Source organism: Bufo bufo, chromosome 7, assembly GCF_905171765.1.
Source record: "Bufo bufo chromosome 7, aBufBuf1.1, whole genome shotgun sequence".
In the NCBI taxonomy this organism is placed as follows: Eukaryota; Metazoa; Chordata; class Amphibia; order Anura; family Bufonidae; genus Bufo; species Bufo bufo.
This window is the reverse complement of record NC_053395.1, coordinates 189,193,018-189,218,549: the sequence shown is the minus strand read 5'-3', so window position 1 is coordinate 189,218,549 and position 25,532 is coordinate 189,193,018. Positions and strand designations below refer to the sequence as shown.

At 44.5% G+C, this 25,532-nt stretch overlaps 1 protein-coding gene across 2 annotated transcripts in view; it reads right to left on the bottom strand.

Annotated features, from left to right (window-relative positions):
* The window catches only part of LRP2 (LDL receptor related protein 2), a 199,830-nt gene that overhangs the window by 133,664 nt on the left and 40,634 nt on the right, over positions 1 to 25,532 (bottom strand). For both annotated transcript variants that reach the window (XM_040441900.1, XM_040441901.1), the window contains exons 2-7: positions 22,438 to 22,545; positions 18,676 to 18,792; positions 18,112 to 18,228; positions 7,850 to 7,960; positions 4,510 to 4,623; positions 2,456 to 2,572 (exon numbers count right to left, since the gene is read on the bottom strand). In XM_040441900.1, the coding sequence (XP_040297834.1) occupies positions 2,456 to 2,572; positions 4,510 to 4,623; positions 7,850 to 7,960; positions 18,112 to 18,228; positions 18,676 to 18,792; positions 22,438 to 22,545 (684 nt within the window). The remainder of the gene's footprint in view (positions 1 to 2,455; positions 2,573 to 4,509; positions 4,624 to 7,849; positions 7,961 to 18,111; positions 18,229 to 18,675; positions 18,793 to 22,437; positions 22,546 to 25,532) is intronic.

Genomic DNA, 25,532 nt, shown 5'->3' with positions numbered 1-25,532 from the left:
TCTGGTGGTCGATCCAAGCAAAAGGGACCACCAGAGGACCAGGTAGCAGGTATATTAGATGCTGTTAACAAAACAGCGTCTGATATCCCTTTCAGGGGTTAAAATAATCCCATCTACAGCCTACCAGCGAATGATCGCCACTGGCAGGCTGTAGATCTGCTCGTTTACCTTCCGATCCTGTGAACGCGCTCTCCTGTGTGCGCGCGTTCACAGGAAATCTTGCGTCTCGCGAGATGACGCGCCGATGCGTCGAAGAGGAACAAACCGACCGCCCGCAGGACGCATCCCTGCGTTAGGCGGTCGGGAGAAGGTAAATGTGTATGATCACACATCAGTGGTTTTCCACGGGCTGTGGGTCCATGGAGACACCATGGAAGTACACCCCATTTCTGACCATGATTAAGGATCCCTCACACACATTATAGTCTATGGGTCGGTAAAAACCCCAAAGACAACATAGATGGCATGTTAGTGATTTTGAAGGACCATTGTTAGGAGATGCTCTAGAAACAAATTTTCAGCCTAGCAGTGTATATGGAATATATACACGAAGGGCAAAGAACAGACACACGGAGCAAACACGGAACCTTACATCTTCACGGATGAACCTCAGACCATCTTGTCACACATGTCATCATGGACACAGACGTGTGACAGGGGCCTTTTAGGCAAAAAAAAACACCAGCTACAACAGTTGAATAGATGTTTATGGTTCCAGGTGCTAAAACACTCTATGGACAAAACCTCCAAGGAAACATCTAAAAAAAACTAGAAAAAATGCTAATCAAGTCACAATTTTTTGAGGCACTTTTTTTTTTTTTTTTTTACTCAAAAACACCAGGACAAAAGATGCATGCGAAGAAGTCCTGGTTACTTGCCTTTGAAGAACTAAGACCGCCATGTAGTGCGGACACAAACATCAATGATTTTTAATCTTCAAGATGGTCAGATAATTTGGCTAATAATAACCATTCCTCCTAATAAGGCCTCTTTCACACGACCGTATGTATGTTTCTATATTTTGCGGTCCGTTTCTCACAGATCCGTTGTTCCATTTTTTTGTTTCTGTTGAGTTTCTGTTTCCGTTCCGTATTTCCGCCAAAAAATTCTGTATGGTTTCCGTATGCAGATCGCCAACGGAAACATAAAATTTGTAATCATTACTGTAATGTACAGTAATGTTTGTAAACAGTAAACACATGGGCAAAGGGGCATGGATTTGCAAAATACGGATGACATACGGATGTGTTCTGTATGCATTCCGTATTTTTTGCGGACCTATTGACTTGAATGGAGTGACGGAACGTTATATGCGGACAATAATAGGACAAGTTCTAACTTTTAGCGGAACGGATATCCGGAAATACGGAAATGAAATGCATACGGAGTACATGAAGTTTTTTTTTTTTTTTTGCGGAACCATTGAAATGAATGGTTGCGCATACGGACCGCAAATGGAAACCGCAAAAACGGTGCAGAAACGGAAAAAAAAATACGTTGTGCAAGAGGCCTAAGCCACAGTCTGTCTGTCAGATATGTTGTCTGAAGGAAACTTATGTTCAAGAATGTTGGGGTCAGTTATCAAACTGGTGTAAAGTAGAACTGGCTTAGTCGTCCACAGCAACCAATCAGATTCCACCTTTCGTTTTTGACAGCTTCTTTGGAAAATGAAAGGTGGAATCTGATTGGCTGCTATGGGCGACTAAGCCAGTTCTACTTTACACCAGTTTGATAACTGACCCCATGTTTGTTTATAGGGGAGTCAGGGGGGAAAGCTCGAGTAGTTGACACGTATCTGGCCAGCAGTAGAACAATGGAATAGAAAAGACCTTCGATTTCAAAAACTATGAAAGCCTAAGGCTTCTTGCACATGAACATTTTTTTTTTCCATTTACATTCCGTTTTTTGCGTTCCGTATACGGAACCATTCATTTCAATGGGTCCGCAAAAAAACGGAATGTACTCCGTATACATTCTGTTTCCGTATTTCAGTTTTTTCGTTCCGTTCAAAGATAGAACATGTCCTATTATTGTCCGCATAACGGACAATGATAGGACTGTTCTATCAGGGGCCAGCAGCTGTTCCGTTCTGCAAAAAACGGAATGCACACGGACGTCATCCGTATTTTATGCGGATCCGTTTTTTGCGGACCGCAAAATACTGAAAAAGCCATACGGTCGTGTGCAAGAGGCCAAAGTCTCTCAGTACATCACTGGAGATCTCCTAAGCACTTTGCTTTATCATTTTGTCAAAGATTTCCATTAAAGGGGTTTTGCAACTCTACTGATGACCTATCCTTAAAAAGTGTTGGAAAACCCCTTTAACTGAAAATTGAAACCCATTCTTAGCACTTGTACAGAGCCTTGCAGCCGCCTTCATTCTGGAAACAGATGGTCCAGTAGTCACAGGCTGTTCTCAGTCTACGCTGCCTCTGTACATGGGGCATACACTTACCACAGCCATTTTCATCAGCGTTGTCATCGCAGTCATCGTCCCCGTCACACAGCCAGCTCTGGTGTATACAACGACCACTTGGGCAAGTGAAAGAATCCCCTTTACAGGTTGGGTAAGCTAGGTAGAAAATGATAGCAAAATGTTACCGGGAAGTGTCCACTGCATAATAGTAAGGGCTCATTCAGACAAACGACTTAGGCTACTTTCACATCTGCGTTTTTCTTTTTTCACGGTATTGAGATCCGGCAGAAGATCTCAAAACCGGAGAAAAACGCTTCATTGTCAATGCGGACAAAACGTAACTGAACAGAACAGAGTGTTCCAAAATGTATTCTGTTCCGTTTGGTTGTGTTCCCATACCAGAGAGAAAACCGCTGCTGCGGTGCCGTTTATTGTGTCCGAGAAAACGGATCCAGCACCATTGACTTAAATTGTGTGTTATGCTGGATCTGTTTTCTTGGACACAATAGAAAACGGACCCGGCACCCATTGACTTACAATGGTTTTAATCCGTCATTGCTTTTTTTAAAGATAATACATCCGGATCCGTTCATAATGAATGCAGCCGTTTGTATTATCAAAAACGTAAGCGTTTTTGCTGATCCCTGCCGGAAACCAGGCCAAAACACAATTGTGAAAGTAGCGGTAGTGGTGATGGGCCATGTGATGGACCATGTGATGAGCGCAGTGACGTCACCAAAGGTCCTTTTCCTCCCAGGTCCTCAAAGAAGAAGAAAGAAGAGAAGCCAGGCTGCGCGAACAAGTGGATGAGGTGAGTTAAATTTTTATTTTATTTTTAACCCCTCCATCCCTAATTTACTCAGAATGCTATTATTTTCCCTTATACCCATGTCATAAGAGAAAATAATAATGATCGGGTCCCCATCCTGATCGTCTCCTAGCAACCGTGCGTGAAAATCCCACCCCATCCGCACTTGCTTGCGATTTTCACGCAGCCCCATTTACTTCTATGGGGCCTGCGTTGCGTGAAAAACGCACAATATAGAGCATGCTGCGATTTTCAAGCAACGCACAAGTAATGCGTGAAAATCACCGCTCATGTGCACAGCCCCGGTTCTATTCCTGGTGAGATTGGGTCAGTATGAGAGATGGGGGATGGTAGCCCCACAGGGGAAGGAAAAAAGCCATACTTTATTGGGGACCTGTCAGCAGTCCTTATAGGCCTGTTTTGATAAATCCTTTTATTCCCAATTAAATAAATTCTGCATCATTTTTTATTTTATTTTTATTACTGTGCTTTATGATGTTCCCGATGAATGAAAAAATTCCTCTTGTCAAACGGAGGGCTAAACGGTCTGACACGGTCGGCGCTGACTGGACAATTTCAGTCTGTGTAGGGACACCCTTAACTGGTAACAGCCAACAGTTTCTAGAAATTCTAGAAATTTCTAGGAGCAATAACAGAGGAACGGTATAATGCAGAAATCTACTCCAGAATTGCTAGAATATGTGGAATAGAGGTATTTACTAAAACAAACAGGCCAGGAGAACGGATGGGTACTCTTTCATTAGTAGGGATCCTGTTGGTTCCCCCACAATGGTAGCTACAGCGTCTGAGCGGTGTGATGTCTCTACAAGGCTGCGGAGCTTCTCCTAGGCCCCAGACACTGTACAGTCAGAAGCTCTGCGAGATGCGGTCAGCTCCGGAACAATAGCACACGTCTGCCAGCTCCAGACACGCTGGGAGTGATTAATGAGGGCGAAACTGGAAAAAACAGACACCAAGAATCGTCTCTAGACAGAATTGTTAAGGTTTGAAAGGTCCAAGGAGCTGGCGGCGTAAGCAAATATGTGCTTCTTGTTGGACTCAGTCACATGCAATGGAAAGGGAACATATACCAAAAGCTGTTAACTGGGCCCGTTATGTGCTCTAACTGTAATCTACGTAATCACTGGCAAAGTCCATCTTGGGAGATGGAAAGACGCGCTGCCCGTCCCCAGAGCATTAGGAGCCACATTTTGTAGGCAATTCAGTTATTTAAGTCGTATTGATATCCGGAAGGGATATAAAACAGAAATAAAAGGAACATTACTGCAATTCTTTTCATCGCTTCCATCTCCACAGTCGTCATCGTGGTCACAGATGAAATCTCGAGGGATACATTCACCGTTCGCGCACGGAAACTCGTTGGTCAGACATTTCTGTGCTGCAAAGAAAGGACAAAATACGCACAATGTGACTAGACGAAGAAACTAACACTATAAGGGCTCATGCACACAAACATATTTCCGTTCATTTTTTTTGGCGGACCGTATACGGAACCATTCATTTCAATGGGTCCAGAAAAAAAACTGAAGTTACTCCGTGTGTATTCCGTTTCCGTATGTCCGTATTTCCGTTCTGCCAAAAAATAGAACATGTCCTATTATTGTCCGCATTACAGACAAGGATAGGACTGTTCTATTAGGGGCCAGCTATTCTGTTCCGCAAAATACAGAATGCACACGAACGTCATCCGTAGTTTTTGCGGATCCGTTTTTTGCGGACCTCAAAATACATACGGTCATGTGCATGAGGCCTAAGGGTACGTTCACATGGGGAGGTTCAACTAGTAGCCCGATTCATCGGCAGCATTCCTAGGATGAAATCTGAGCAGAGCTGTAGTCTAGGTCTACACGACGACAGATAGGGCACAACTACACGGCAACATTTGTCACGCGACAATTTTTATAATGATAGTCTATGGTGTCACAATGCGACATGCTGCGACTGCAACGTGACAGTCGCAGAAAAATCAAATAGACTATAATTATAAAAATTGTCGCGCGACAAATGTCAATGTGTAGACCTAGCCATAGACAGAAAATAATTAAAGGAAATACATATCCATTCATTTCCTTCATCTATAAATCATCCATTGGTGCAAAAACCATTGAAATCAGAGGATTCCCTTATACAAGACTGATCAAAGCCGATACCTGACTGGACGCTGGTAGATACGACTGACGAGTTATTTGATCCAGGTTAACAAAAGTGACGTAGAATTTTCAAGTTCTATTATCCGCTGTTAGAGTATTTATTTATAAATAAGACTTAGGCCCCTTTCACACGGGCGAGTATTCCGCGCGGATGCGATGCGTGAGGTGAACGCATTGCACCTGCACTGAATACCGACCCATTCATTTCTATGGGGCTGTTCACATGAGCGGTGATTTTCACGCATCACTTGTGCGTTGCGTGAAAATCGCAGCATGCTCTATATTCTGCGTTTTTCACGCAACGCAGGCCCCATAGAAGTGAATGGGGTTGCGTGAAAATCGCAAGCATCCGCAAGCAAGTGCGGATCCGGTGTGATTTTCACGCACGGTTGCTAGGAGACGATCGGGATGGAGACCCGATCATTATTATTTTCCCTTATAACATGGTTATAAGGGAAAATAATAGCATTCTGAATACAGAATGCATAGTAAAATAGCGCTGGAGGGGTTAAAAAAATAATAATAATAATTTAACTCACCTTAGTCCACTTGATCGCGCCCGGCATCTCCTTCTGTCTCCTTTACTGAACAGGACCTGTGGTGAGCATTCATTACAGGTCAAGGACCTGTGGTGACATCACTCCGGTCATCACATGATCCATCACATGATTTTTACCATGGTGATGGATCATGTGATGACCGGAGTGACGTCACCACAGGTCCTGTTCAGTAAAGGAGACAGAAGGAGATGCCGGGCATCGCGATCAAGTGGACTAAGGTGAGTAAAATATTATTATTTTTTTAACCCCTCCAGCGCTGTTTTACTTAGCATTCTGTATTCAGAATGCTAGTATTTTCCCTTATAACTATGTTATAAGAGGAAATAATACAATCTACAGAACACCTAACCCAAGCCCGAACTTCTGTGAAGAAGTTTGGGTTTGGGTACCAAACACGCGCGATTTTTCTCACGCGAGTGCAAAACGCATTACAATGTTTTGCACTCGCGCGGAAAAATCGCGGGTGTTCCCGTAACGCACCCGCACATTTTCCCGCAACGCCCGTGTGAAAGAGGCCTTACGGTCGATTCACATGTCCGTAAGTGTTTTGCGTTCCGCCGTGTGCATTCTGCATTTTGTGGACCGCACATGGCTGGTCCTACGATTGCGGACAAGAATAGGACATGCTCTATATTTTTTGCGGGGCTGCGGAACGGTCCTACAGATGCGGACAGCACACAGTGTGCTGTCCGCATCTTTTGCGGCCCCATTGAAATGAATGGGTCCGCCCCGATCGGCAAAATTGCAGAACGGATGCAGACCCAGAAGTACGGACCTGTGAAAATTATTAAGTAGATAGAAAGATAGAGTCAAAATAAATTCAAAAATTTGTTTAGATTTTTATTTGATGGTATCCCCAGATGAAGTAAATACAAAACACGTGTTGGAGCTACTTCTTTGTGCCATGGGTCTGTATGAATTGTCATTTTATTTTTGGTTGCATACTTTGATCGGGTATACTAATGAATTTGCCCATGTTGGTTTAAATATTTATACATACAGTATATTAATTATTGTATCCACTTCATCATATATTTATTGTATGTTTACTTCTAATATATTTATGATGTGTCTGCAAGCTACTATCCATGTATTTTAACAGATTTTATTATATTTATTAATAATAAAGATGAATTTGTATTTCTTATGCACGTGGCAGTACACGGTTCTGTATTGGATAGGAGGGGCTGACTTTCGGTTAGCACCTGCCTTATTTAATTTTCTGGCCAAGCCCTTTCAGAATAGGTTGGTTGTTTTTATTTCAATTGCCAAAGAAAATCTCAAACATGGCTGACTGAGCTGAGAATAGGCTCCTTCATCTACTGGGGAGTCCTACAGACAGAGGAAGAAAAATAGCGTCTCCGTGAAAACCGCTCAGATTATTGCTTGGGTCCCTTGTAAATGCAATAGTCCAAATGCCCATTGTATATTACGGTATATTTGCTGTGTATACAGTAGTTTATGGCATTTCACTTTTCTGATAGACATTAGGGGTAGATATATCACACCTGCAACCTGTGCCTTGCCATTAGACTTCCTACTATTTTCAAGGACTATGGGGGTCATTTATGAACAGATATACACCCCTTTTGGGGGGTACATCTGGCGCAGATTCTGTCGCATGCCATCTCGCAGGCCCGTCTCATTTATCATTTTCTACGCCCGGTTTACGCCGGTGCCTCGAGATAACTTCGGCAATACAATGCCAGTGCAGGGGCTTGTTAAGACCAGCATCTAAATCCCAATCTTAATAAATGTGTTCCTATTTTTTCCAATCTCTGGTTGAATTCAAGGATGTAACTAACTATAAGGGGTGCAGAAATTGCAGTTGTATCCGGGCTAATAAATGATAAATGACATAATAATCCTTCAGTAATACTTCCCTATCACTTACTACAATTGGCCTCGTCTGAAGCATCCCGGCAGTTGACAATCCCATCACACCTCTGACTTGTATTGAAGCAGGCTCCACTGGCACACGAAAGCTGACTGCACACGGGATATTCTGCAAGTTCAATGAGACAAGGGCTTCCATTGAGAGAAATTCCACAAATAAGTGAACAGATCTATAGTTTTGCTTCTATACTTGCATTACTCAACAAAATGTCCAATATGATGTCATAAATCATCTTTAGGGTTCATGCACACGACCATATATATTTTGCGTTCCCCAAAACACAGATCTGCAAAATATGGATGACATCTGTGTGATGCCCGTGTTTCATCCATTTTTCTTTTTGCTGACTCATTGACTTCAATGGCTACATGGTCCGCATTTTGTGACCAAGAATAGAACATGTTCTCTCTCTTTGCGGAACAGACATACGGATGCAGAAATCACATGGATGATCCTTCACACGTGTTTTCCGCATCTGTATATCTGTTCCGCAAAAGATAGAACATGTCCTATTTTTGGCTGCAAAACACGGAGCACAGACCCTAATACATACGTGTGCATGAGCCCTTGCTGTGTAATGAAACCTGAGTCCGTAACCTATAAAATGCACATGGATAAACATATAACGAAATGTGTAATAAAATAACATGTTACATATACCTCTCTGGTTTATGATAAATAATAGTTTCATAGTGATACCTCCACAGTGTGTTTTTAATGGACTTCTTGAACATTTCTTGCCCTTAGGCCTCCTGCACACGGCCGTTTTTTTTCCCACGTTTACTGGCCGTTTTTTGTGTTCCGTATACGGTCCGTATACGGAACCATTCATTTCAATGGTTCCGCAAAAAAAACGGAATGTACTCCGTATGCATTTCGTTTCCGTATTTCCGTTTTTCCGTTCCGTTTTAACATAGAACATGTCCTATTATTGCCTGCAAATCACGTTCCGTGGCTCCATTCAAGTCAATGGGTCCGCAAAAAAAACGGAACACATACGAAAATGCATCCGTATGTCTTCCGTTTCCGTTCCGTTTTTTGCTGAACCATCTATTGAATATGTTATGCCCAGCCCAATTTTATCTATGTAATTACTGTATACTCTACATGGCATACGGAAAAACGGAACGGAAAAACGGAACAGAAACGGAAACACAACGGAAACAAAAAACGGAACAACGGATCCGTGAAAAACGGACTGCAAAACACTGAAAAAGCCATACGGTCGTGTGCAATAGGCCTTACCTTGTAAAACTGGCAGTACAGTTAGAAAAGAAAGCTACAATATTCTCTTCATAATAGACTACCCCTTAAAGGAGCAAACCAGCATTTTACCCATATAGATAATTAAAAGGACATCTGTCAGCAGTTTTGTCCCTAGGACACTGGCTGACCTGTTACATGTGCACTTGGCAGCTGAAGGCATCTGTGTTGGTCCCATGTTCATATGTGTCCTCATTGCTGAGAAAAATGATGTTTTAATATATGCAAATGAGCAATGGGCTCCGCTCTCTCTGCAATAGCAATACCCCCATTGCTCCTAGAGGCTAATTTGCATATATTTACGTCATTTACGGGTTGGCTTCCATCTTGACTTTTTCTTCCCCCTATTTTAGTTCTCCTAATGTAGTCTACATGTCCCAACATGCCTCTGGCTTTCATCAGGAGTCTTATGATACTGCACTTGCTCTGAAACTGCTGTCGCCCAACTCACACTGCAAAGTTATTGGCCCTAATTTATCATGCCTTCACTCCAGAACTCCGCTTTCAAAAAGTGGGGCTTTTGTGACTTCTTATGCTCATTTTCGCAAAAACGTTTGTGCAAAGACTTTTTATGTTTTTATACCACTCCAGTTTTGAGATATGGGTGAGTAAGTGAGCATGCTCAGCTTTATTAATGAGATTCAATCCAGATTTATTACTGAGACATTTTTCAAAAGTCGCACAAAAGTCACAATTTCTCTCCGGTAGGAGGGTGGAGTAGGAAAATTGGAACAGCTTTTCTAGACAAAAGGGTTAGCTTTAAAGGGGTTCTCCGGGAATTAGGAAAATGAAAATACTTAAATATTACTTTATTATAAATACATTTCCAAATACCTTTCATTATTTATAATGGCTCATTTTGTCTAGGGAGCAAACATTAGGAGAAATAAAATGGCCCCTGTCCTATTAGTACACACAAAACCTGACCTAATCAGACAGAACAAGTCCCTTCAGAATAATGAGCTAAAGAGCTGCCTTATCCTCCTCTCTGCTCTTCTTTTCAGGGATTACAGTATGATCCTGAATACAGCTAATAAGATCTTCAGCTGAATCTCTGTAGGAATGGAGTTCATGAGGAAACATGAAGTACAGAGACGAGGTGGGGATGTGGTTAATGAGCAGCAGCACTTGTATGCAGTCTCCATTGCCACAGTCTCACATTACCACAGTCAGTCCTGTCTGTCCTCTCTATCCTTCATGTCTCCTCATGAACTCCATTCCTACAGAGATTCAGCTGAATATCTTATCAGCTGTATTCAGGATCATAATCCCTGACAAGCAGAGCAGAGAGGAGGATAAGGCAGTTCTTTAGCTATCACATAAAGGAGGGCCTCATTCACATTGTGGTACAATTGTTCAGGTAGTGGGACTCCTACACTCATAAAGCTTATGCACTAAGTGAACCAGCACTCCAATACACCCTTTATTACACATAAAGGAAGGCATCATACACACCCTTGAAAAATTATGATTGATGGCCTGCTGGTGACCCTCTAAAACATTAGGGGCGAGGGCCTGTTGCTGAGCTGACCATCTTAAACATTATGGGCGAGAACCTGCTGCCGAGCTGACCATCTAAAACATTATGGGCGAGAACCTGCTGCCGAGCTGACCATCTAAAACATTATGGGCAAGGGCCTGCTGCCGAGCTGACCATCTAAAACATTAGGGGCGAGGGCCTGCTGCTGAGCTGACCATCTAAAACATTATGGGCAAGGGCCTGCTGCCGAGCTGACCATCTAAAACATTAAGGGCGAGGGCCTGCTGCTGAGCTGACCATCTAAAACATTATGGGCAACGGCCTGCTGCTGAGCTGACTCTCTAAAACATTAGGAGCGAGGGCAGCCTAATAAGCATGTTGATATGATGGAGGAGGAGGACGAGAAAAGGAAGATTGAACCATATACCCTTTTTTGTGGTGGAAGGGGTGCATGGGAATACTCAATACACCATAAAAGGCCTATTTAAAGTGCCTCTATGTTCAGCCGCTTTCTTCTGGTGAAGTAGATAAGTCAGGGGCAATCCAGGCCTTGTTAATTTTGATAAGAGTCAACCTGTCAGCATTTTCAGTTGACAAGCGGAAGCGCTTTTCAGTTATTATGACCCCAGCAGCACTAAATACCCGCTCTGACAAAACGCTGGCGGCAGGGCTGGACAGCACTTCCAAGGCGTAGAGCGCCAGTTCGTGCCACGCGTCCAGCTTGTACACCCAATAGTTGTAAGGCACAGAGGGATCATTGAGGACACTGCTACGTACTACTTCACCATCTTCCAAAACTTTTCTCTCCTTGTAACACTAGGCCGCGCATTACGGTGAGGTTGCTGACGAGGTGTCATGAAACTGTCCCAAGCCTTGGAGAGTGTTGCCTTGCCTCTGTTGGATCTGCTATATGTTCCCCTTGTCTCCCTTCCTCGGTTGGCCAAGGAACTACGTACTCTGCCGCCAGCGTTGTCAGCTGGAAATTTTTGGAGTCATTTTTCCACAAGGACCTTCTTGCATTGCACCATTTTGCTAGTCCTCTCCACCACAGGAATGAGAGATGAGAAGTTCTCTTTGTAGCGGGGGTCAAAAAGGGTGAACAACCAGTAATCGATGTTGGCCAAAATGCGTATAACGCGAGGGTCATGGGAAAGGCAGCCTAACATAAAGTCAGCCATGTGTGCCAGAGTCCCAACAGACAAGACTTCGCTGTCCTCATCAGGAGGATGACTCTCAATCTCCTCATCCTCTTCCTCCTCTTTGGCCCATCCACGCTGAATAGATGGAGTAAACCTGCTGTGGGTACTACCCTCTGTAGCGGAGGCAAACGTTTCCTGCTCCTCCTCCTCTTCCTCCTCATCATTATCCAATTCGCGCTGAGAAGACAAACGGAGGGTGGTCTGGCTATCACCCTGTGTATTGTTTTCCCCCATTTCCACTTCTTCCACATGCAAAGCGTCCGCCTTCATTGTGAGCAGCAAGCGTTTCAGTAGACACAGAAGTGGAATGGTTACACTGATAATAGCGGCATCGGCGCTCACCATCTGTGCCGATTCCTCAAAGTTGCGTAAAACCTCACAGAGATCAGACATCCATGCCCATTCGTCGCTTGTGAAGAGCGGAAGCTAACTGGAAAGCCGATGACCATGTTGCAGCTGGTATTCCACTACTGCCCTCTGCTGCTCACAAAGCGTGGCCAACATGTGGAACGTGGAGTTCCAGCGCGTGCTCACGTCGCACAACAGTCAGTGAGCTGGCAATTGCAAGCATTGCTGCAGCGTTGCCAGTCCGGCGCACCTTCACCAGTAGCTCAGGCAAATTGGGATAGGTTTTGAGAAACCGCTGAACCAATAAGTTGAACACGTGGGCTAGGCATGGTATGTGTGTGAGCTTGAAGAGCTCCAAAGCTGCCACCAAGTTACGGCCATTATCAGACACAACCATGCCTGGTTGTAGGTTGAGTGGCGAGAACCACAGCTCAGTCTGGTCTCTTATACCCTTCCACAGCCTAAGCAGATTAGTTTCAGCACAGCCTGTTGCCGCTTCCCCACTGCAGTGCTACACTGCTTCCAGCTACTGACTGATGGCTGACTGGTGCTGCAAGATGAGAATTCAGAGGTGGAGGAGGAGAAGGGGGGTTGCAGCCACTAATGTAGGTAGTGTCAGAAATCCTGATGGAAGTAGGGCCCGCAATCCTTGGCGTCGGTAGCACCTGTGCCATCCCAGGGTACGACTCGCTCCCGGCCTCCACAAGGTTTACCCAGTGTGCCGTCAGGGAAATGTAGCGTCCCTGGCCAAAAGCACTTGACCATGTGTCAGTCGTTAAGTGGACCTTCACAATAACTGCGTTGGTCAGGGCACGGGTGATGTTACGGGACACATGCTGATGTAAGGCGGGGACGGCACACCGGGAAAAATTGTGGCGGCTGGGGACTGAGTAACGAGGGACGGCCACCTCCATCAGGCTGCGGAAAGCCTCAGTGTCCACAAGACTAAATGGCAACATTTCCAGGGCTAGCAATTTGGAAAGGTGCTCATTTAGTGCTATGGCCTGTGGGTGGATGGCTGGGCATTTGCGCTTTCATTCAAAGGCCTTGGGTATGGACATCTGTGCGCTGTGCTGGGACACAGAAGTGGATGTGCTAGCTGATGGTGCTTGTGAAGGTCCAGGTGCAGGGCGGGAGGCATCCGGGCATGCGTCTTGTACAGGGGATTGGCCAGCACACTGTGACCCGCAGAGACTGATTGTGGACCCAGGTATTCGGTCCACCTATTAGGGTGCTTTGATGCCATGTGGCGGATCATGCTGGTGGTGGTGAGGTTGCTCGTGTTCACAGCCCTGCTCATTTTGGTACGGCACAGGTTGCAAATGACAATTCTTTTATCGTCTGCACTTTCCTCAAAAAAGCGCCAGACTGCGGAACACTTACCCCTTGGCAAGGGAGATTGCCGCAAGGGGGTGCTCCTGGCAACAGTTGCGGGCCTGTTTAGTGTGGCCCACCTTCTCCCTTTTGCCACCCTACTGCCTCTTCCAGCCTGTTGCAGTGCTGCGGATCCCTAGCCCTCTGTACTGCTGTCCTCGCTCGGTTTGCCACTTTCCCAGGTTGGGTTAGTGATTTCATCGTCCACTACCTCCTCTTCCATTTCCTCACTCTGGTCATCCTCCTGACTTGCTGACCTAACAACAACCTCACTTATTGTGTCTCAACTGTGTCTCATCCTAATCATCAACCTCTTGAGACACTAATTGCCGTTGACTTATTGGCAACTGTGTATCATCATCATCATCCACCTCGTGAAACACTAATTGCCGTTCCCACCGTCATCTTCTTGTAACTGTGGATGCTCAAGAGTTTGGGCATCAATGCACGCAATCTCCTTATGTCCCTCTTCAAGCGGGCTTGGCGAGAGGCGCAAATCAAGGAATGGCGATGAAAAGAGCTCCTCAGAATATCTGAGTGTGGGATCACTTGTTTGTCAAAACTCTCCATGGTGGGAGGAAGGAGGATCAGGGTGAGGATTCTGTTGACCAGACTCTTGGCTACTGAGACTGGACTTTGTGGAAGACAGGGTGGTGCTTAACCGACTGGAAGCATTATCTGCTGCAATCCAACCGACCACCTGGTCGCACTGGTCTGGTCTGACTTCGAGAGTGGTGTCCTGCGCCACCCTGCAAACTGGGACATGAAGCTAGGTATCGTGGATGAGTGTGTTTCTTGTGCTCTGGCAGCAGGCACAGTTTCACCGTGCCCAGGGCCACGGCCTCTGCGTGCACCATCAGAACGGCCACTTCACAGTCCCTTACTGCTTGCCTTCTGCATATTAAATAGTATATATGCTTGCAAGTATGTCACACATACAGTAGCGCAGGTTTTGTAAGTGTATGCGCAAATAAATTAAACTGAATGTCACTAATATTTAGGATGTGCAAACGTTATACAGGAGATGTAGCGCAGGTAATGTCGCTGTCACCAGCGGCTAATAAAAAATTACAGGGAATGTCACAGCTATTTGGGATGTGCAAACGTTATTCAGGAGATGTAGCTCAGGTAATGTCGCTGCTGTCACCAGGGGCTAAGAAAAAATTACAGTCAATGTCACTGATATTTGGGATGCGGAAACGTTATACAGGAGAGGTACCACAGGTAATGGTGCTGCTGTCACCAGCGGCTAAAAAAAATTACAGTCAAGTCACAGATATTTGGGATGCGGAAACGTTATACAGGAGATATAGCGCAGGTAATGTAACTGTCCACAGCGGACACTGTCTACGGAAAAAGTACACTGGATGTCACAGATATTTTTAGGCTGCGCACACGTTACACAGAAGATGTAGCGCAGGTAATGTCGCTGTCTGCAGCGGCCAAACAATTGCAAGCTATTTAGTGCAGGTTGCGCTAATAATATATATTGCTGCCAGATACAACAATAGTCCTTAAAAGGACTTTTGGGTCTCTAACACCAACCCTGCCTAACAAAAAAATAAAATTCAATTCCCTACATTATCTGTCCCTTCTACAGCACAGCTCTCCCTGACTAAGACTGAGCCGAACCACGTTTCATCGGGTGCTTTATAGCACCCGATGACGCGTTCTGGCCAGCCAATCACTGTAATGCCAGTAACCAACATGGCTACGGCTTGAGTACTTATCTGCACGTTTATTGGCTGCGTAGCAGCCAACAAACATGCGGGGAGGAGACTCGAGCATCGTGCTCGAGCACAGGCCGTATTCGGCCGAACACCGCGATGCGCCGAGCATGCTCGATCAACACTGCTCTCTAGACAAAACGAGCCATTATAACTAATGAAAGGTAATTAGGAATAGATTTATAATAAAGTAATATTTAAGTATTTTCCTAATTCCCAGAGAACCTCTTTAAACCTACCCTTTTATCAAGAAAAGCTGCTCCAGTTTTCCTACTCCGCCCTCCTAGATAAAACAAGCCATTATAGCTAATGAAAGGTATTTGGGAATATATTTATAATAACATAATATTTAAATATTTTCTTTTTCTTAATTCCTGGAGAACCTCTTTAAGGATAAGACAAATACTGTATATCAAACAACATGTGACATCTGATAAATTTGGCATAAAATACTCCAATGCAGACTCCAAGCAAAATTGACTTAAATATTCCCCTCATTATAAGTGACCCCCACTGTGTATTCCTATGCGTTACAGCTTCACACTGCTCTCCCCATCTCCTGCTTGTAATATGTGTTCCCCTGTCAGCTCTTACAAGCAGGAGGCAGGGGAGAGCAGACTGAAAGCTGCATCTCTAAAGGGATTTAAATGAATAAAATAAACGTTTTGCTGAATCTTTTTCCCACAAAACTATATATAAATCTGCTCAGCTCCTCCTGTTATATAGCATAAACCGTAGACACAGAACCAGACTTTTTAACCCCCTATTGAACTCTTTCTATACATTTTACATTTCTTCTCTGAGCTGTCATCGCAAACAGGGAAATGTAAGGAATGTTATCACCGTGCAGAGCCTCTAATGGTCAGTTCACATAAAACAGCAGCACACTGTTTGATGAATAAGACACTTCATCTACTCTAATTAAATGGGTTATGGCTACAACATTGCTCAGATGTTTATCTTCATCTGCATGGGTAGTTTTTCCTTCCCACTAATCCCATTAGCTGCAAAGTGCACTGTGCTTTAAAACACCCCTTGTCCCATTTTATGACATGTCCAGGAGCTGAGTTACTTAATATTGGGGAATTTTTCAGTTGACTGGCCTCTTAAATAATGTACCTAATAGTGAGAGGCAAACTCGAGTTCTTATCTCCTGTGCAACTTGGATCTGTTTGCTGAACTATCCAAGACAGGATCAGGAGGCCAAGAATAGAGTGTACTACTCCTTGGGGATCTCTTTACTTTAAAGCACTAGTAGGACCTTGGCGCGAAAAAAAAAATCTCCTTGACTTACTTGGGGACGGTTTCCTCTACTTAATTGAAAGCCTTTGAAGTTAATCCAACAGATACAGTTTTTTTTCTCTCCTGTTTTCTACAGTGATTTAGATGGGAGAATTGTGGAAGTGCTGAATTCAGTAACAAGAGTCTGTACGAAATACACCTGATACATGTGTTCCTCCAGACGGTCACTAAGGCAGTGGTTTGTATGTACAAGTTTTAATGAAAGGAGAAGAACAAACTAGGTTCACATATGCAGCATATGTCCGGCAGAGGAACAGACTACCGGGGTTTACTGTATCTGGCATAGCCGGATACTGCCACCCACCGCGGATCGCCACTAAATATAATGGGATCAGACGGGGATCCAGCCAGTTTCCTGCATAAATGCTGTCTTTTAGGTGGACAAATACTGCTGCCATGCAGTCATTTTTATTCCAGCTGAAAGCCGCAATTTACGCCAGAAACTGGACGGATCCCCATCCGATCCCATTATAGTCAATAGGGATCCGGCAGTACGCGGCAGTACCCACCTGGATATGGTAAACCCTGGTAGTCTGTTCCTCTGCTAGAAAGCCTAACAGAGTTTGTGCTGCATATGTGAACATAGAATATTCAACATACTGAAATACTATAGATGCATAAAAGGAAAATAATTCAAAAAGATCACTGCCTGTACTATAGTGCCTATTAGGGGCCAGAAACGGTGCACCTTGTCCCCATAACTGCTTAGAAGTATAAAAAATAATAATAAAATGGATATTTGGATGAATGAAATTAATTTATGATACATCCATAGAATATGCTGCATGTGTCTAATTGACTACGGCAACCCCACCGATCCCAGAGACCAGGTCCACATTGATTAGAGAAACTGACAAAAGGAAAACAGAGGAGGGCTGGTGTGTCTGTTGAGTATGGATATAGTATTAATTCATTACAGTCTACATAGAGTTACCAAAATAGACTTGAATAGGAAACACAGAAACAGTTGAGCACGCTCACTAAATGCTTTCTATAACTCGCATAGATTGTAATAGAGGTCACTTGAATGCTTTTTTCTCCTTCATAATTTTGGGTAAAAAGTATGTCTAATTCTTAAATTCTACTATGGCGTCTTTACAAAGAGAGTGGATCGGGTTCTGCTCAATTACCTCCCCAATGGGTGGTGTAAACCTTTAGCTTTACAAGGCTGCTACCATGGACACTATATGGACTACTATGGAGAGGGTCATGTGCATGTTTTTCTTCTCCTTCTGAAACACTTTTGGCTAAAAAAAACTTGGCTACTATGGTGTTTTTGTACAAAGGAGACTGTCTGAGGTCAGGAGGTTAGGGTGGTGTAAGCCTGTACTTTTCTTCACGAGCATAACATTTTGGCAAGCATGTAAGGACTGGCGTGAGCGTTATACTGTCCTTCTGTCCCACAAGGAACTGTGGGGTGCAGACCAAGTCCCAGAGCCAGTGGTTCATCAGTTAGCACAAAAGTGGGCAATGCACTGGAACTTTTGCAATGGGATCTGATGTTTTAAAGAAAAGTGATAAACTGTCAGTTAATTACAAAACAGTTAGCGTTGAAATAAAACTCACGGCAGTTGCGTTCGTCGGATCCATCTGTGCAGTCCTTCATTCGGTCACATTTATAAGCCCCTGGGATGCACTGACCACTAATGCATGTGAACTGCTGAGCGGAGCAAGTTCTCCCGGCTGAAAAAAACGAAACCAGTTAATCGCATGCTGTTCTGTATAAAGCAGTTATCAGCCTTCTAGTAGAAATTCTAAACAATTCTATGCCCTAAAAATTGGGTAAATGATAGTGTAAGTAAAATGCTAATGTCTGTTACGCTTATCGTTTTACATTGGTTTTGCCAAAAAATAATGGTCAGACTTTAATGTACTCAATATGGTCAGATTGTTTATCAAAGGAAGGGGCGGCCCTGGTGATTGTACATCTCACACACAGAAACTGGATTGGTTCTTAAGGGTCTGTGTACATTTATATTTTGCCTCTTTATGGAAATGACCAGTGTAGAGCAAACAGGATCCCCCCCCCAACCCCGAAATGAGAAATCTAGTATAGTATATGCAAATGACTGACCTCAGAGCCGCACATTCTGAAGAAAGAAACCAAAAGATATCATCTGAGAAACTTACGACAATGCTGTTCATCAGAGCCATCGTTACAGTCTTCTTCATCGTCACACACCCAAGATCGGACAATGCATTCGCCATCCCCACACCGAAACTGACTCGCTGCACATGACCGCGGAGCTGGTATCAGAGGGAGAGGATTCTATTAGTGGTTATGCTCTTAAAAAGATATTCACGCCTCAATATTTCTTAGTCTTGGTGCTTATGAGGTGCAAGAGCAAAAGACCTCACTCCTTGTCTTTGTGCACATAGTATCAGCAGCACCGCCAGACTATTGGCAGGTCAAAATGGGCAATTTTAAGAGGCCTCGACCAACAAGGGTCCTTCACCTCCCAGTTTCTTCCAACACTTCGAGTATTAAAGAGCGTTAAAGAGAACCTGTCGCCCCGCCTGACATGTCTGTTTTAATGACTACTTGCATTCCCCGTGTAATAACGATTCTGGAGCCTCTATTCTTATGGCTGTGTCATGCCATTTCCTTATTATTCCTGCTAGCAATGTAGGTCCAGATGGGTATTACCAGTTGGGGGGCGTAGGGGTGTTCCTCCATACTCTGACACTGGCAGCACTCATTGGATAGTGTCAGATTGTGCAGGGACACACCCCCAACTGGTAACACCCATCTGGACCTTCACTGCAAACTGCTAGCAATTCGTTCATAATAAAGGAATGGCTCAGCATAGCATCATAAGAATAGAGGCTCCAGAATTGTTATTACATGGAGAATGCAAGAAGCTACTAAAACAGACATCTCAGGAGAGGGGACGGGTCCTCTTTGTTAGGCCTCATGCACACGACCGTTGTGTGCATCCGTGGCCGTTTTGCCGTTCTCCGTTTTTTTTCGCGGACCCATTGACTTTCAATGGGTCCGTGGAAAAATCGGAAAATGCACCGTTTTGCAGCCGCATCCGTGATCCGTGTTTCCTGTCCGTCAAAAAAATAGGACCTGTCCTATTTTTTTGACGGACAACGGTTCACGGACCCATTCAAGTCAATGGGTCGTTCCGCAAATTGCGGAACGCACACGGACACCATCTGTGTATTGCGGACCGCAAAACACACAACAGTCGTGTGCATGAGGCCTAACAAGCAATCTTGGTTCCAGTGATCAACACCCCCCCCCCCACTATCCAGTGCATAGGTGATAATGGTTTACATTATAATGCCCATTCATAGTTGTTCATAGTTGCCAACGGTTCCAAAATTGCATGGACTGTATCTAATTTTCAGAGACAGTCCCTGCAAATTTAGGCTGTCTTGTGCCAAAAATGTGGCAAAAATGTGTGGGGCTTAAGTAAGTTTCATCCATAAATCGGCAGTTCCACACAGTTTAAGGGTGTTTCCAAGGTGGGGTTTATTTGTTTGTAATTTAGCAACTGCAATGCTGGTAAGGCCTATTGCACACGACCGTATGGCTTTTTCAGTGTTTTGCGATCCGTTTTTCACGGATCCGTTGTTCCGTTTTTTGTTTCCGTTGTGTTTCCGTTTCTGTTCCGTTTTTCCGTTCCGTTTTTCCGTATGGCATATACAGTATACAGTAATTACATAGATAAAATTGGGCTGGGCATAACATTTTCAATAGATGGTTCAGCAAAAAACGGAACGGAAACGGAAGACATACGGATGCATTTCCGTATGTGTTCCGTTTTTTTGCGGACCCATTGACTTGAATGGAGCCACGGACTGTGATTTGCGGGCAATAATAGGACATGTTCTATGTTAAAACGGAACGGAAAAACGGAAATACGGAAACAGAATGCATACGGAGTACATTCCGTTTTTTTTGCGGAACCATTGAAATGAATGGTTCCGTATACGGACCGTATACGGAACGCAAAAAACGGCCAGTAAACGGGAAAAAAAAACGTCCGTGTGCAATAGGCCTAAGTGTGCCCCTTTCATTTTCAGTTCCTGTATTCCTCTTCCCAGCTATTCTCTGTCCGTGGTTGCCGCTGCCCTGCTCTCCCCTGTGGGCACCGACGCTGCGCTACTCACCATGTTGCTGCCTCCATACTTCTGTCTAGTTCTCGAGCTTCTGTTTTCTTAGGACACGTGCTCCCCTCCGGCCTTTTAAAGGGCCAGTGGGTTAGCTTCTAAATCTTTCCCTAACAGAGTGTACTTGAGCTTTAAGGTTCCTGGTGAAGTCTTGTGCTTGTTCCTGACTGTGCTTGAGCCCTGTACCCGTAGCCCTGTACCCGTACTGCCTGTGTGTTGCTGCACTTCCAGATTCAATTTCATTTCAACCCTGTCCATCTGCCTTGTTCGTGTTCTTGTCAAGTACCCAGCCTGCCCTGCTCCTGTCATCACTGCCAACCAGCCTTCTGGTTTGTCCTGTGTTTCCATTCATTTACCACACCAGTGGGCAGTCTGCATCTGGTGACCTGCATCTAAGCCTTAGTAACTGTTCAGACTGCTTGTGCGGTTTTCCTGCAGTTTTGGTGTGTTTTCTGTATCCTAAGCTCCTGACCCCAGAGGGTCAGCTACCAGCTACATCGGGACTATCCCAGGAGGTAGCAGTCCGGTTGCTTCCCTGCAGCAAAGGCCAGATCCCTATACAGAGGTTAAATGGTGAATACCAGGGGAGCGCCAGAATAACACCCTTAGGCCTATGCAAAGCTAAACCGGTCAGTTGGCATAGTGGGTCCGCACTCGCTGATCTGCAACATTCTATCTCTATTTTAACATGCATCCTCCTACACAATGCCAATGCAACTTGAGAAGACAGCGCTTGCTGCACTACTATATCCAGCAATGCTGCTTATGTACATTGGTGATTACCCAGCTCTGTATAGTCTTTGGCACCTGGTAATAGTGTGGTTTTGTGCCGCACCACTAAGTGTGAACCTGGCCTAACAGTCAGCTGTTTGTTCATTAGGCCCCTTTCGCAACAAGCGAGTTTTCAGCGCGGGTGCAAGGCGTGACGTGAACGCATAGCACCCGCACTGAATCCTGACCCATTCATTTCAATGGGTCTGTGTACATGAGCGTTTTTTTTCACCCATCAGTTCTGCGTTGCGTAAAAAAACGCAGCATGTTCTATATTCTGCGTTTTTTCACGCAGCCCTAGCCCCATAGAAGTGAATAGGGCTTTAGTGAAAAACTTGCTTCCGGATGCAATGCGTTTTTCACTGATGGTTGCTAGGAGATGTTGTTTGTAAATCTTCCTTTTTTTTATCACGGGCGTGAAAAACGCCATTAAAACGCATTACACTCGCACGGAAAAAAACTGAACAACTGAATGCAATCGCAGACAAAACTGACTGAACTTGCTTGCAAAATGGTGCGAGTTTCACTGAACGCACCCTGAACGCATCCGTCACGCTCGTGTGAAAGGGGCCTAACAAGAATCTGTTCATTAGAAAGTGTTAAGCAAAAGCTTTCCTTTGAAGGTATTAGAAATCCGCTCTGACACCCTGACCTTACTCCAGTCTAGATTTCTAATTTCCGGAGTTTCCTTTTAACTTGTATAAGTATGTACAAAGTACCGGCTGACAATTATTTTACAAATGCAAACTTACTGACATCCCCCCAAAATGGAAGGGCAAACAATAGAAATAGGACCCTACGATCTCATCTTCTGTTATAAAAAAATTCTATTCACTTCCCTCAGGTCCCACAGGGTTGTCACCCAGCTTTCCCAGACTCCTGAGAGGTAAATTTCCAGATGCAAGGGGCATCCCTGACTGCGGAACTAAGCAAATTGGCTTTTCAGAGGTCCAAGAAAGCAGAGCGGTCGTCAACCAAAAGAATAAAGACTACACTTACGGCAGCCAGATTCGTCTGAGTTATCCGGACAATCTGCTGATCCATCACACCGCCAGCTTAATGGAATACAACGGCCACTAGAACACCGAAAATCACTTGACGTACATCCTAGAAGACAGAAGCATGAGTGGTCATCTTCAGTAATGTCGCACAGCTTTCATAGGGAATCCTCCCTAGAATTCATAAAAACATTGTAAACATGCAAAGCATACTGTACCTCGTGCAGGCTCAATGCTACAAGTGTATGGAACCGAGCACAACGGGGTTAAAAAGTTCATGTTGGGAACGCGTTCCCCCCTTCCCCCCCCCCCCCCCCCCCTTTCCTGCGTTTGCCCCCAATCAGCAATGTCTGGCAGGAAAGAGATTGACTGTAGTGGATTTTGACCATAATATTGAAAGGAAGTCCAGAAATGTCTCCGCTTCATTTTGCCATAGCCCGCGAGAAGTCGCGTCCTTCTATTTCAATGGGAGGCAACACTGAGGATTGCAGGAGCTGCAGCCACGCCGAGAAGGGACACGTCCCATAAGCCACAGCTTTGTGATCCTCAGCGCTGCCTCCCATTGAGCTGTATGGAAGGCAGAACAGACGCAGTCGCCGGAGGGTTTTCAGCGGCTGTCTTTTCCAAAATTCTGCTGTGAGATACATTGTGTGAACATCCCCTTAAGGCCTCCCGCACACGAACGTGTGCGCCCCGTGATCGTGCACGAACACCGTCCGTGGGGCAGCCGCAGCGGATCGCGGACCCATTCACTTTAATGGGTCCGCCATCCGGCCGTTACGCAAAAAGATAGAACATGTCCTATCTTTTTGCGGAACGGAAGTACGGGACGAAACCCCACGGAAGCACTCCGTAGTGCTTCCGTAGGGTTCCGTTCCGAGCTTCTGTCCTGCACCATTCCGCATCTCCGGATTCGCGGAACCCATTGAAGTGAATGGGTCCGCATCCGTGATGCGAAATGCCCACGGGACGTCACCCGTGTATTGCGGATCCGCAAATGCGGTCCACAATACGTTCGTGTGCAGGAGGCCTCAATGGGTTTTCCAACTTCCTATAGTGTGTAAATACCCCCCCACCCACCCAAATGGAACTGTTGAGGGAAGCATACTTACCTACTCTCCAACACTCGCTTTCGGCTTCATGGGTCCACCGCAGTGGAAGCCCAAGCCGAAGGATCGGTCATCAATAGCAGATTGGTGGGGGTCCAACACCCAGCACCCCCATAGAACAGCTATTTTCGGCAGCTGGAAACTACAATGTACAGAACGGCAGCAGAGGGCTCCGTAGACTGTGTAGTTTTGGGCACCGCTGTACTGCAGCTCAGCTCCTAGTACCCTGGCACGGCCACTCTATAGCCACACTGTACACTCTATAGCAGGGGTCAGCAAAGTCGGCACTCCAGCTGGTGTGAAACTACAATTCCCAGCATGCTCCATTTTTTTTCTATGAGAGTCCTGAGAAGTCTAGAAAAAGTATGCATGCTGGGAGTTGTAGTTTCACAACAGCTGGAGGTGGCCTACTCCTGCTCTATAGTTTCCGGCTGCCAAAACAGCTGATCAGTGGGGGTGTGGAGTGTCGGACCCCCACCAATCTGATAATCTATCTTGAGGATGGGTCATCATTTTCAAAGTCCAGAAAAATCCCTTTAAGGACATGACAAATACTACTAGTGTTTTGGGGTAGTAAAATCAGGGTTTAGCACTGTTGAAATCCATCCAGGAGTTTCGATTTTGTACACATCGTTGTAAGGGTTTCCTCCTGAACCCCAAACACATACTGATAGGTTCGGGGCAGTGTCTGTGTGACATAGGGAATTAGGGGCAGGGATTGAAGTGAATGATTACAATTTATGTACATGGCCACAGTATATGTTGCTGCTATACATGCAACTAGCAATAAATAGCATTATATCTGGAACTTGCTATTTTTTGTAGTTTCCAAATAGCTTATGTCTTGTAATAGGTAAGTTTTATGTAACATCGCTCAGCACCTGCGGCGATATCTCTGCTCTCACTTCATTCATGCAGAAGATAGAAGTCAACGAATAGGAAGCTGAGGCATGTCAGCCCTATATAATGACCTTAGGTGCTAAAAGCTCGTTCCTCCATGTAATTCAGCTATCTGATTGTCTAGCAGTGACATTCTGATTTATAATGTATGTTGCAAGTGGTCAGAAATTTCCTTTTGGGCTAATGGTGGTACAGGGTGGTACAAAAATATGTGTACACCCAAATACCTTCTATGGAATAATGTATGGCGGAGATTGGTGGTGCAGGTCTGGGGTTGGTGGTGCAGGGCTCTTATCAAACCACCTTTACAGCACAACAGCCTCCCCAGCAGAAAACACTTTCAAGGAATGTACAAATGCAGCCTGGAATCCCTGAGCTTTTATCAGCCAGCCGGACAAGATTACAGGCTTTCTTAAGACTGTCTTTAAAAAATATATATATATATATATATATATATATATATATATACTGATAAGGGTTTAATTAAAGTGAACTTAGCACTTTCCTAGAACTGTAATTCTATGTGACACATGAAAGAAAGCTAATAACTATGCAAAAAGGGGCAAACACACACATATACACGATATATACAGTAGATATAAAATACAATAACAAAAATGAACAAATATATATATATATATATATATATATATATATATACTGTATATATACAGTTGAAACCAGAAGTTTACATACCCTATATAAAAAGACACATATGCATAACATAAAATCAGAATAAACCTTTCCTGTTTTGGTCAATTAGGATTACCATAATTATAATTATTTGCCACATGCCAGAATAATGAGAGAGAGAGAATGTTTTAAGGCATTTTTATTACTTTCTGCAAAGTCAAAAGTTTACATAAATGTCATTTATTTATTTATAATATTTGGGACCATTGCCCTTAAACTGTATGACTTGGGCCAAACGTTTTGGATATCCTTCCACAAGCTTCTCACAATAGTTGGTCAGAATTTGGGCCCATTCCTCCTGACAAAACTGGTGTAACCGAGCCATGTTTGTGGGTCGCCTTGCTTGCACCTGCCTTTTTAGCTTTGCCCATAAATTTTCAATAGGATTGAGATC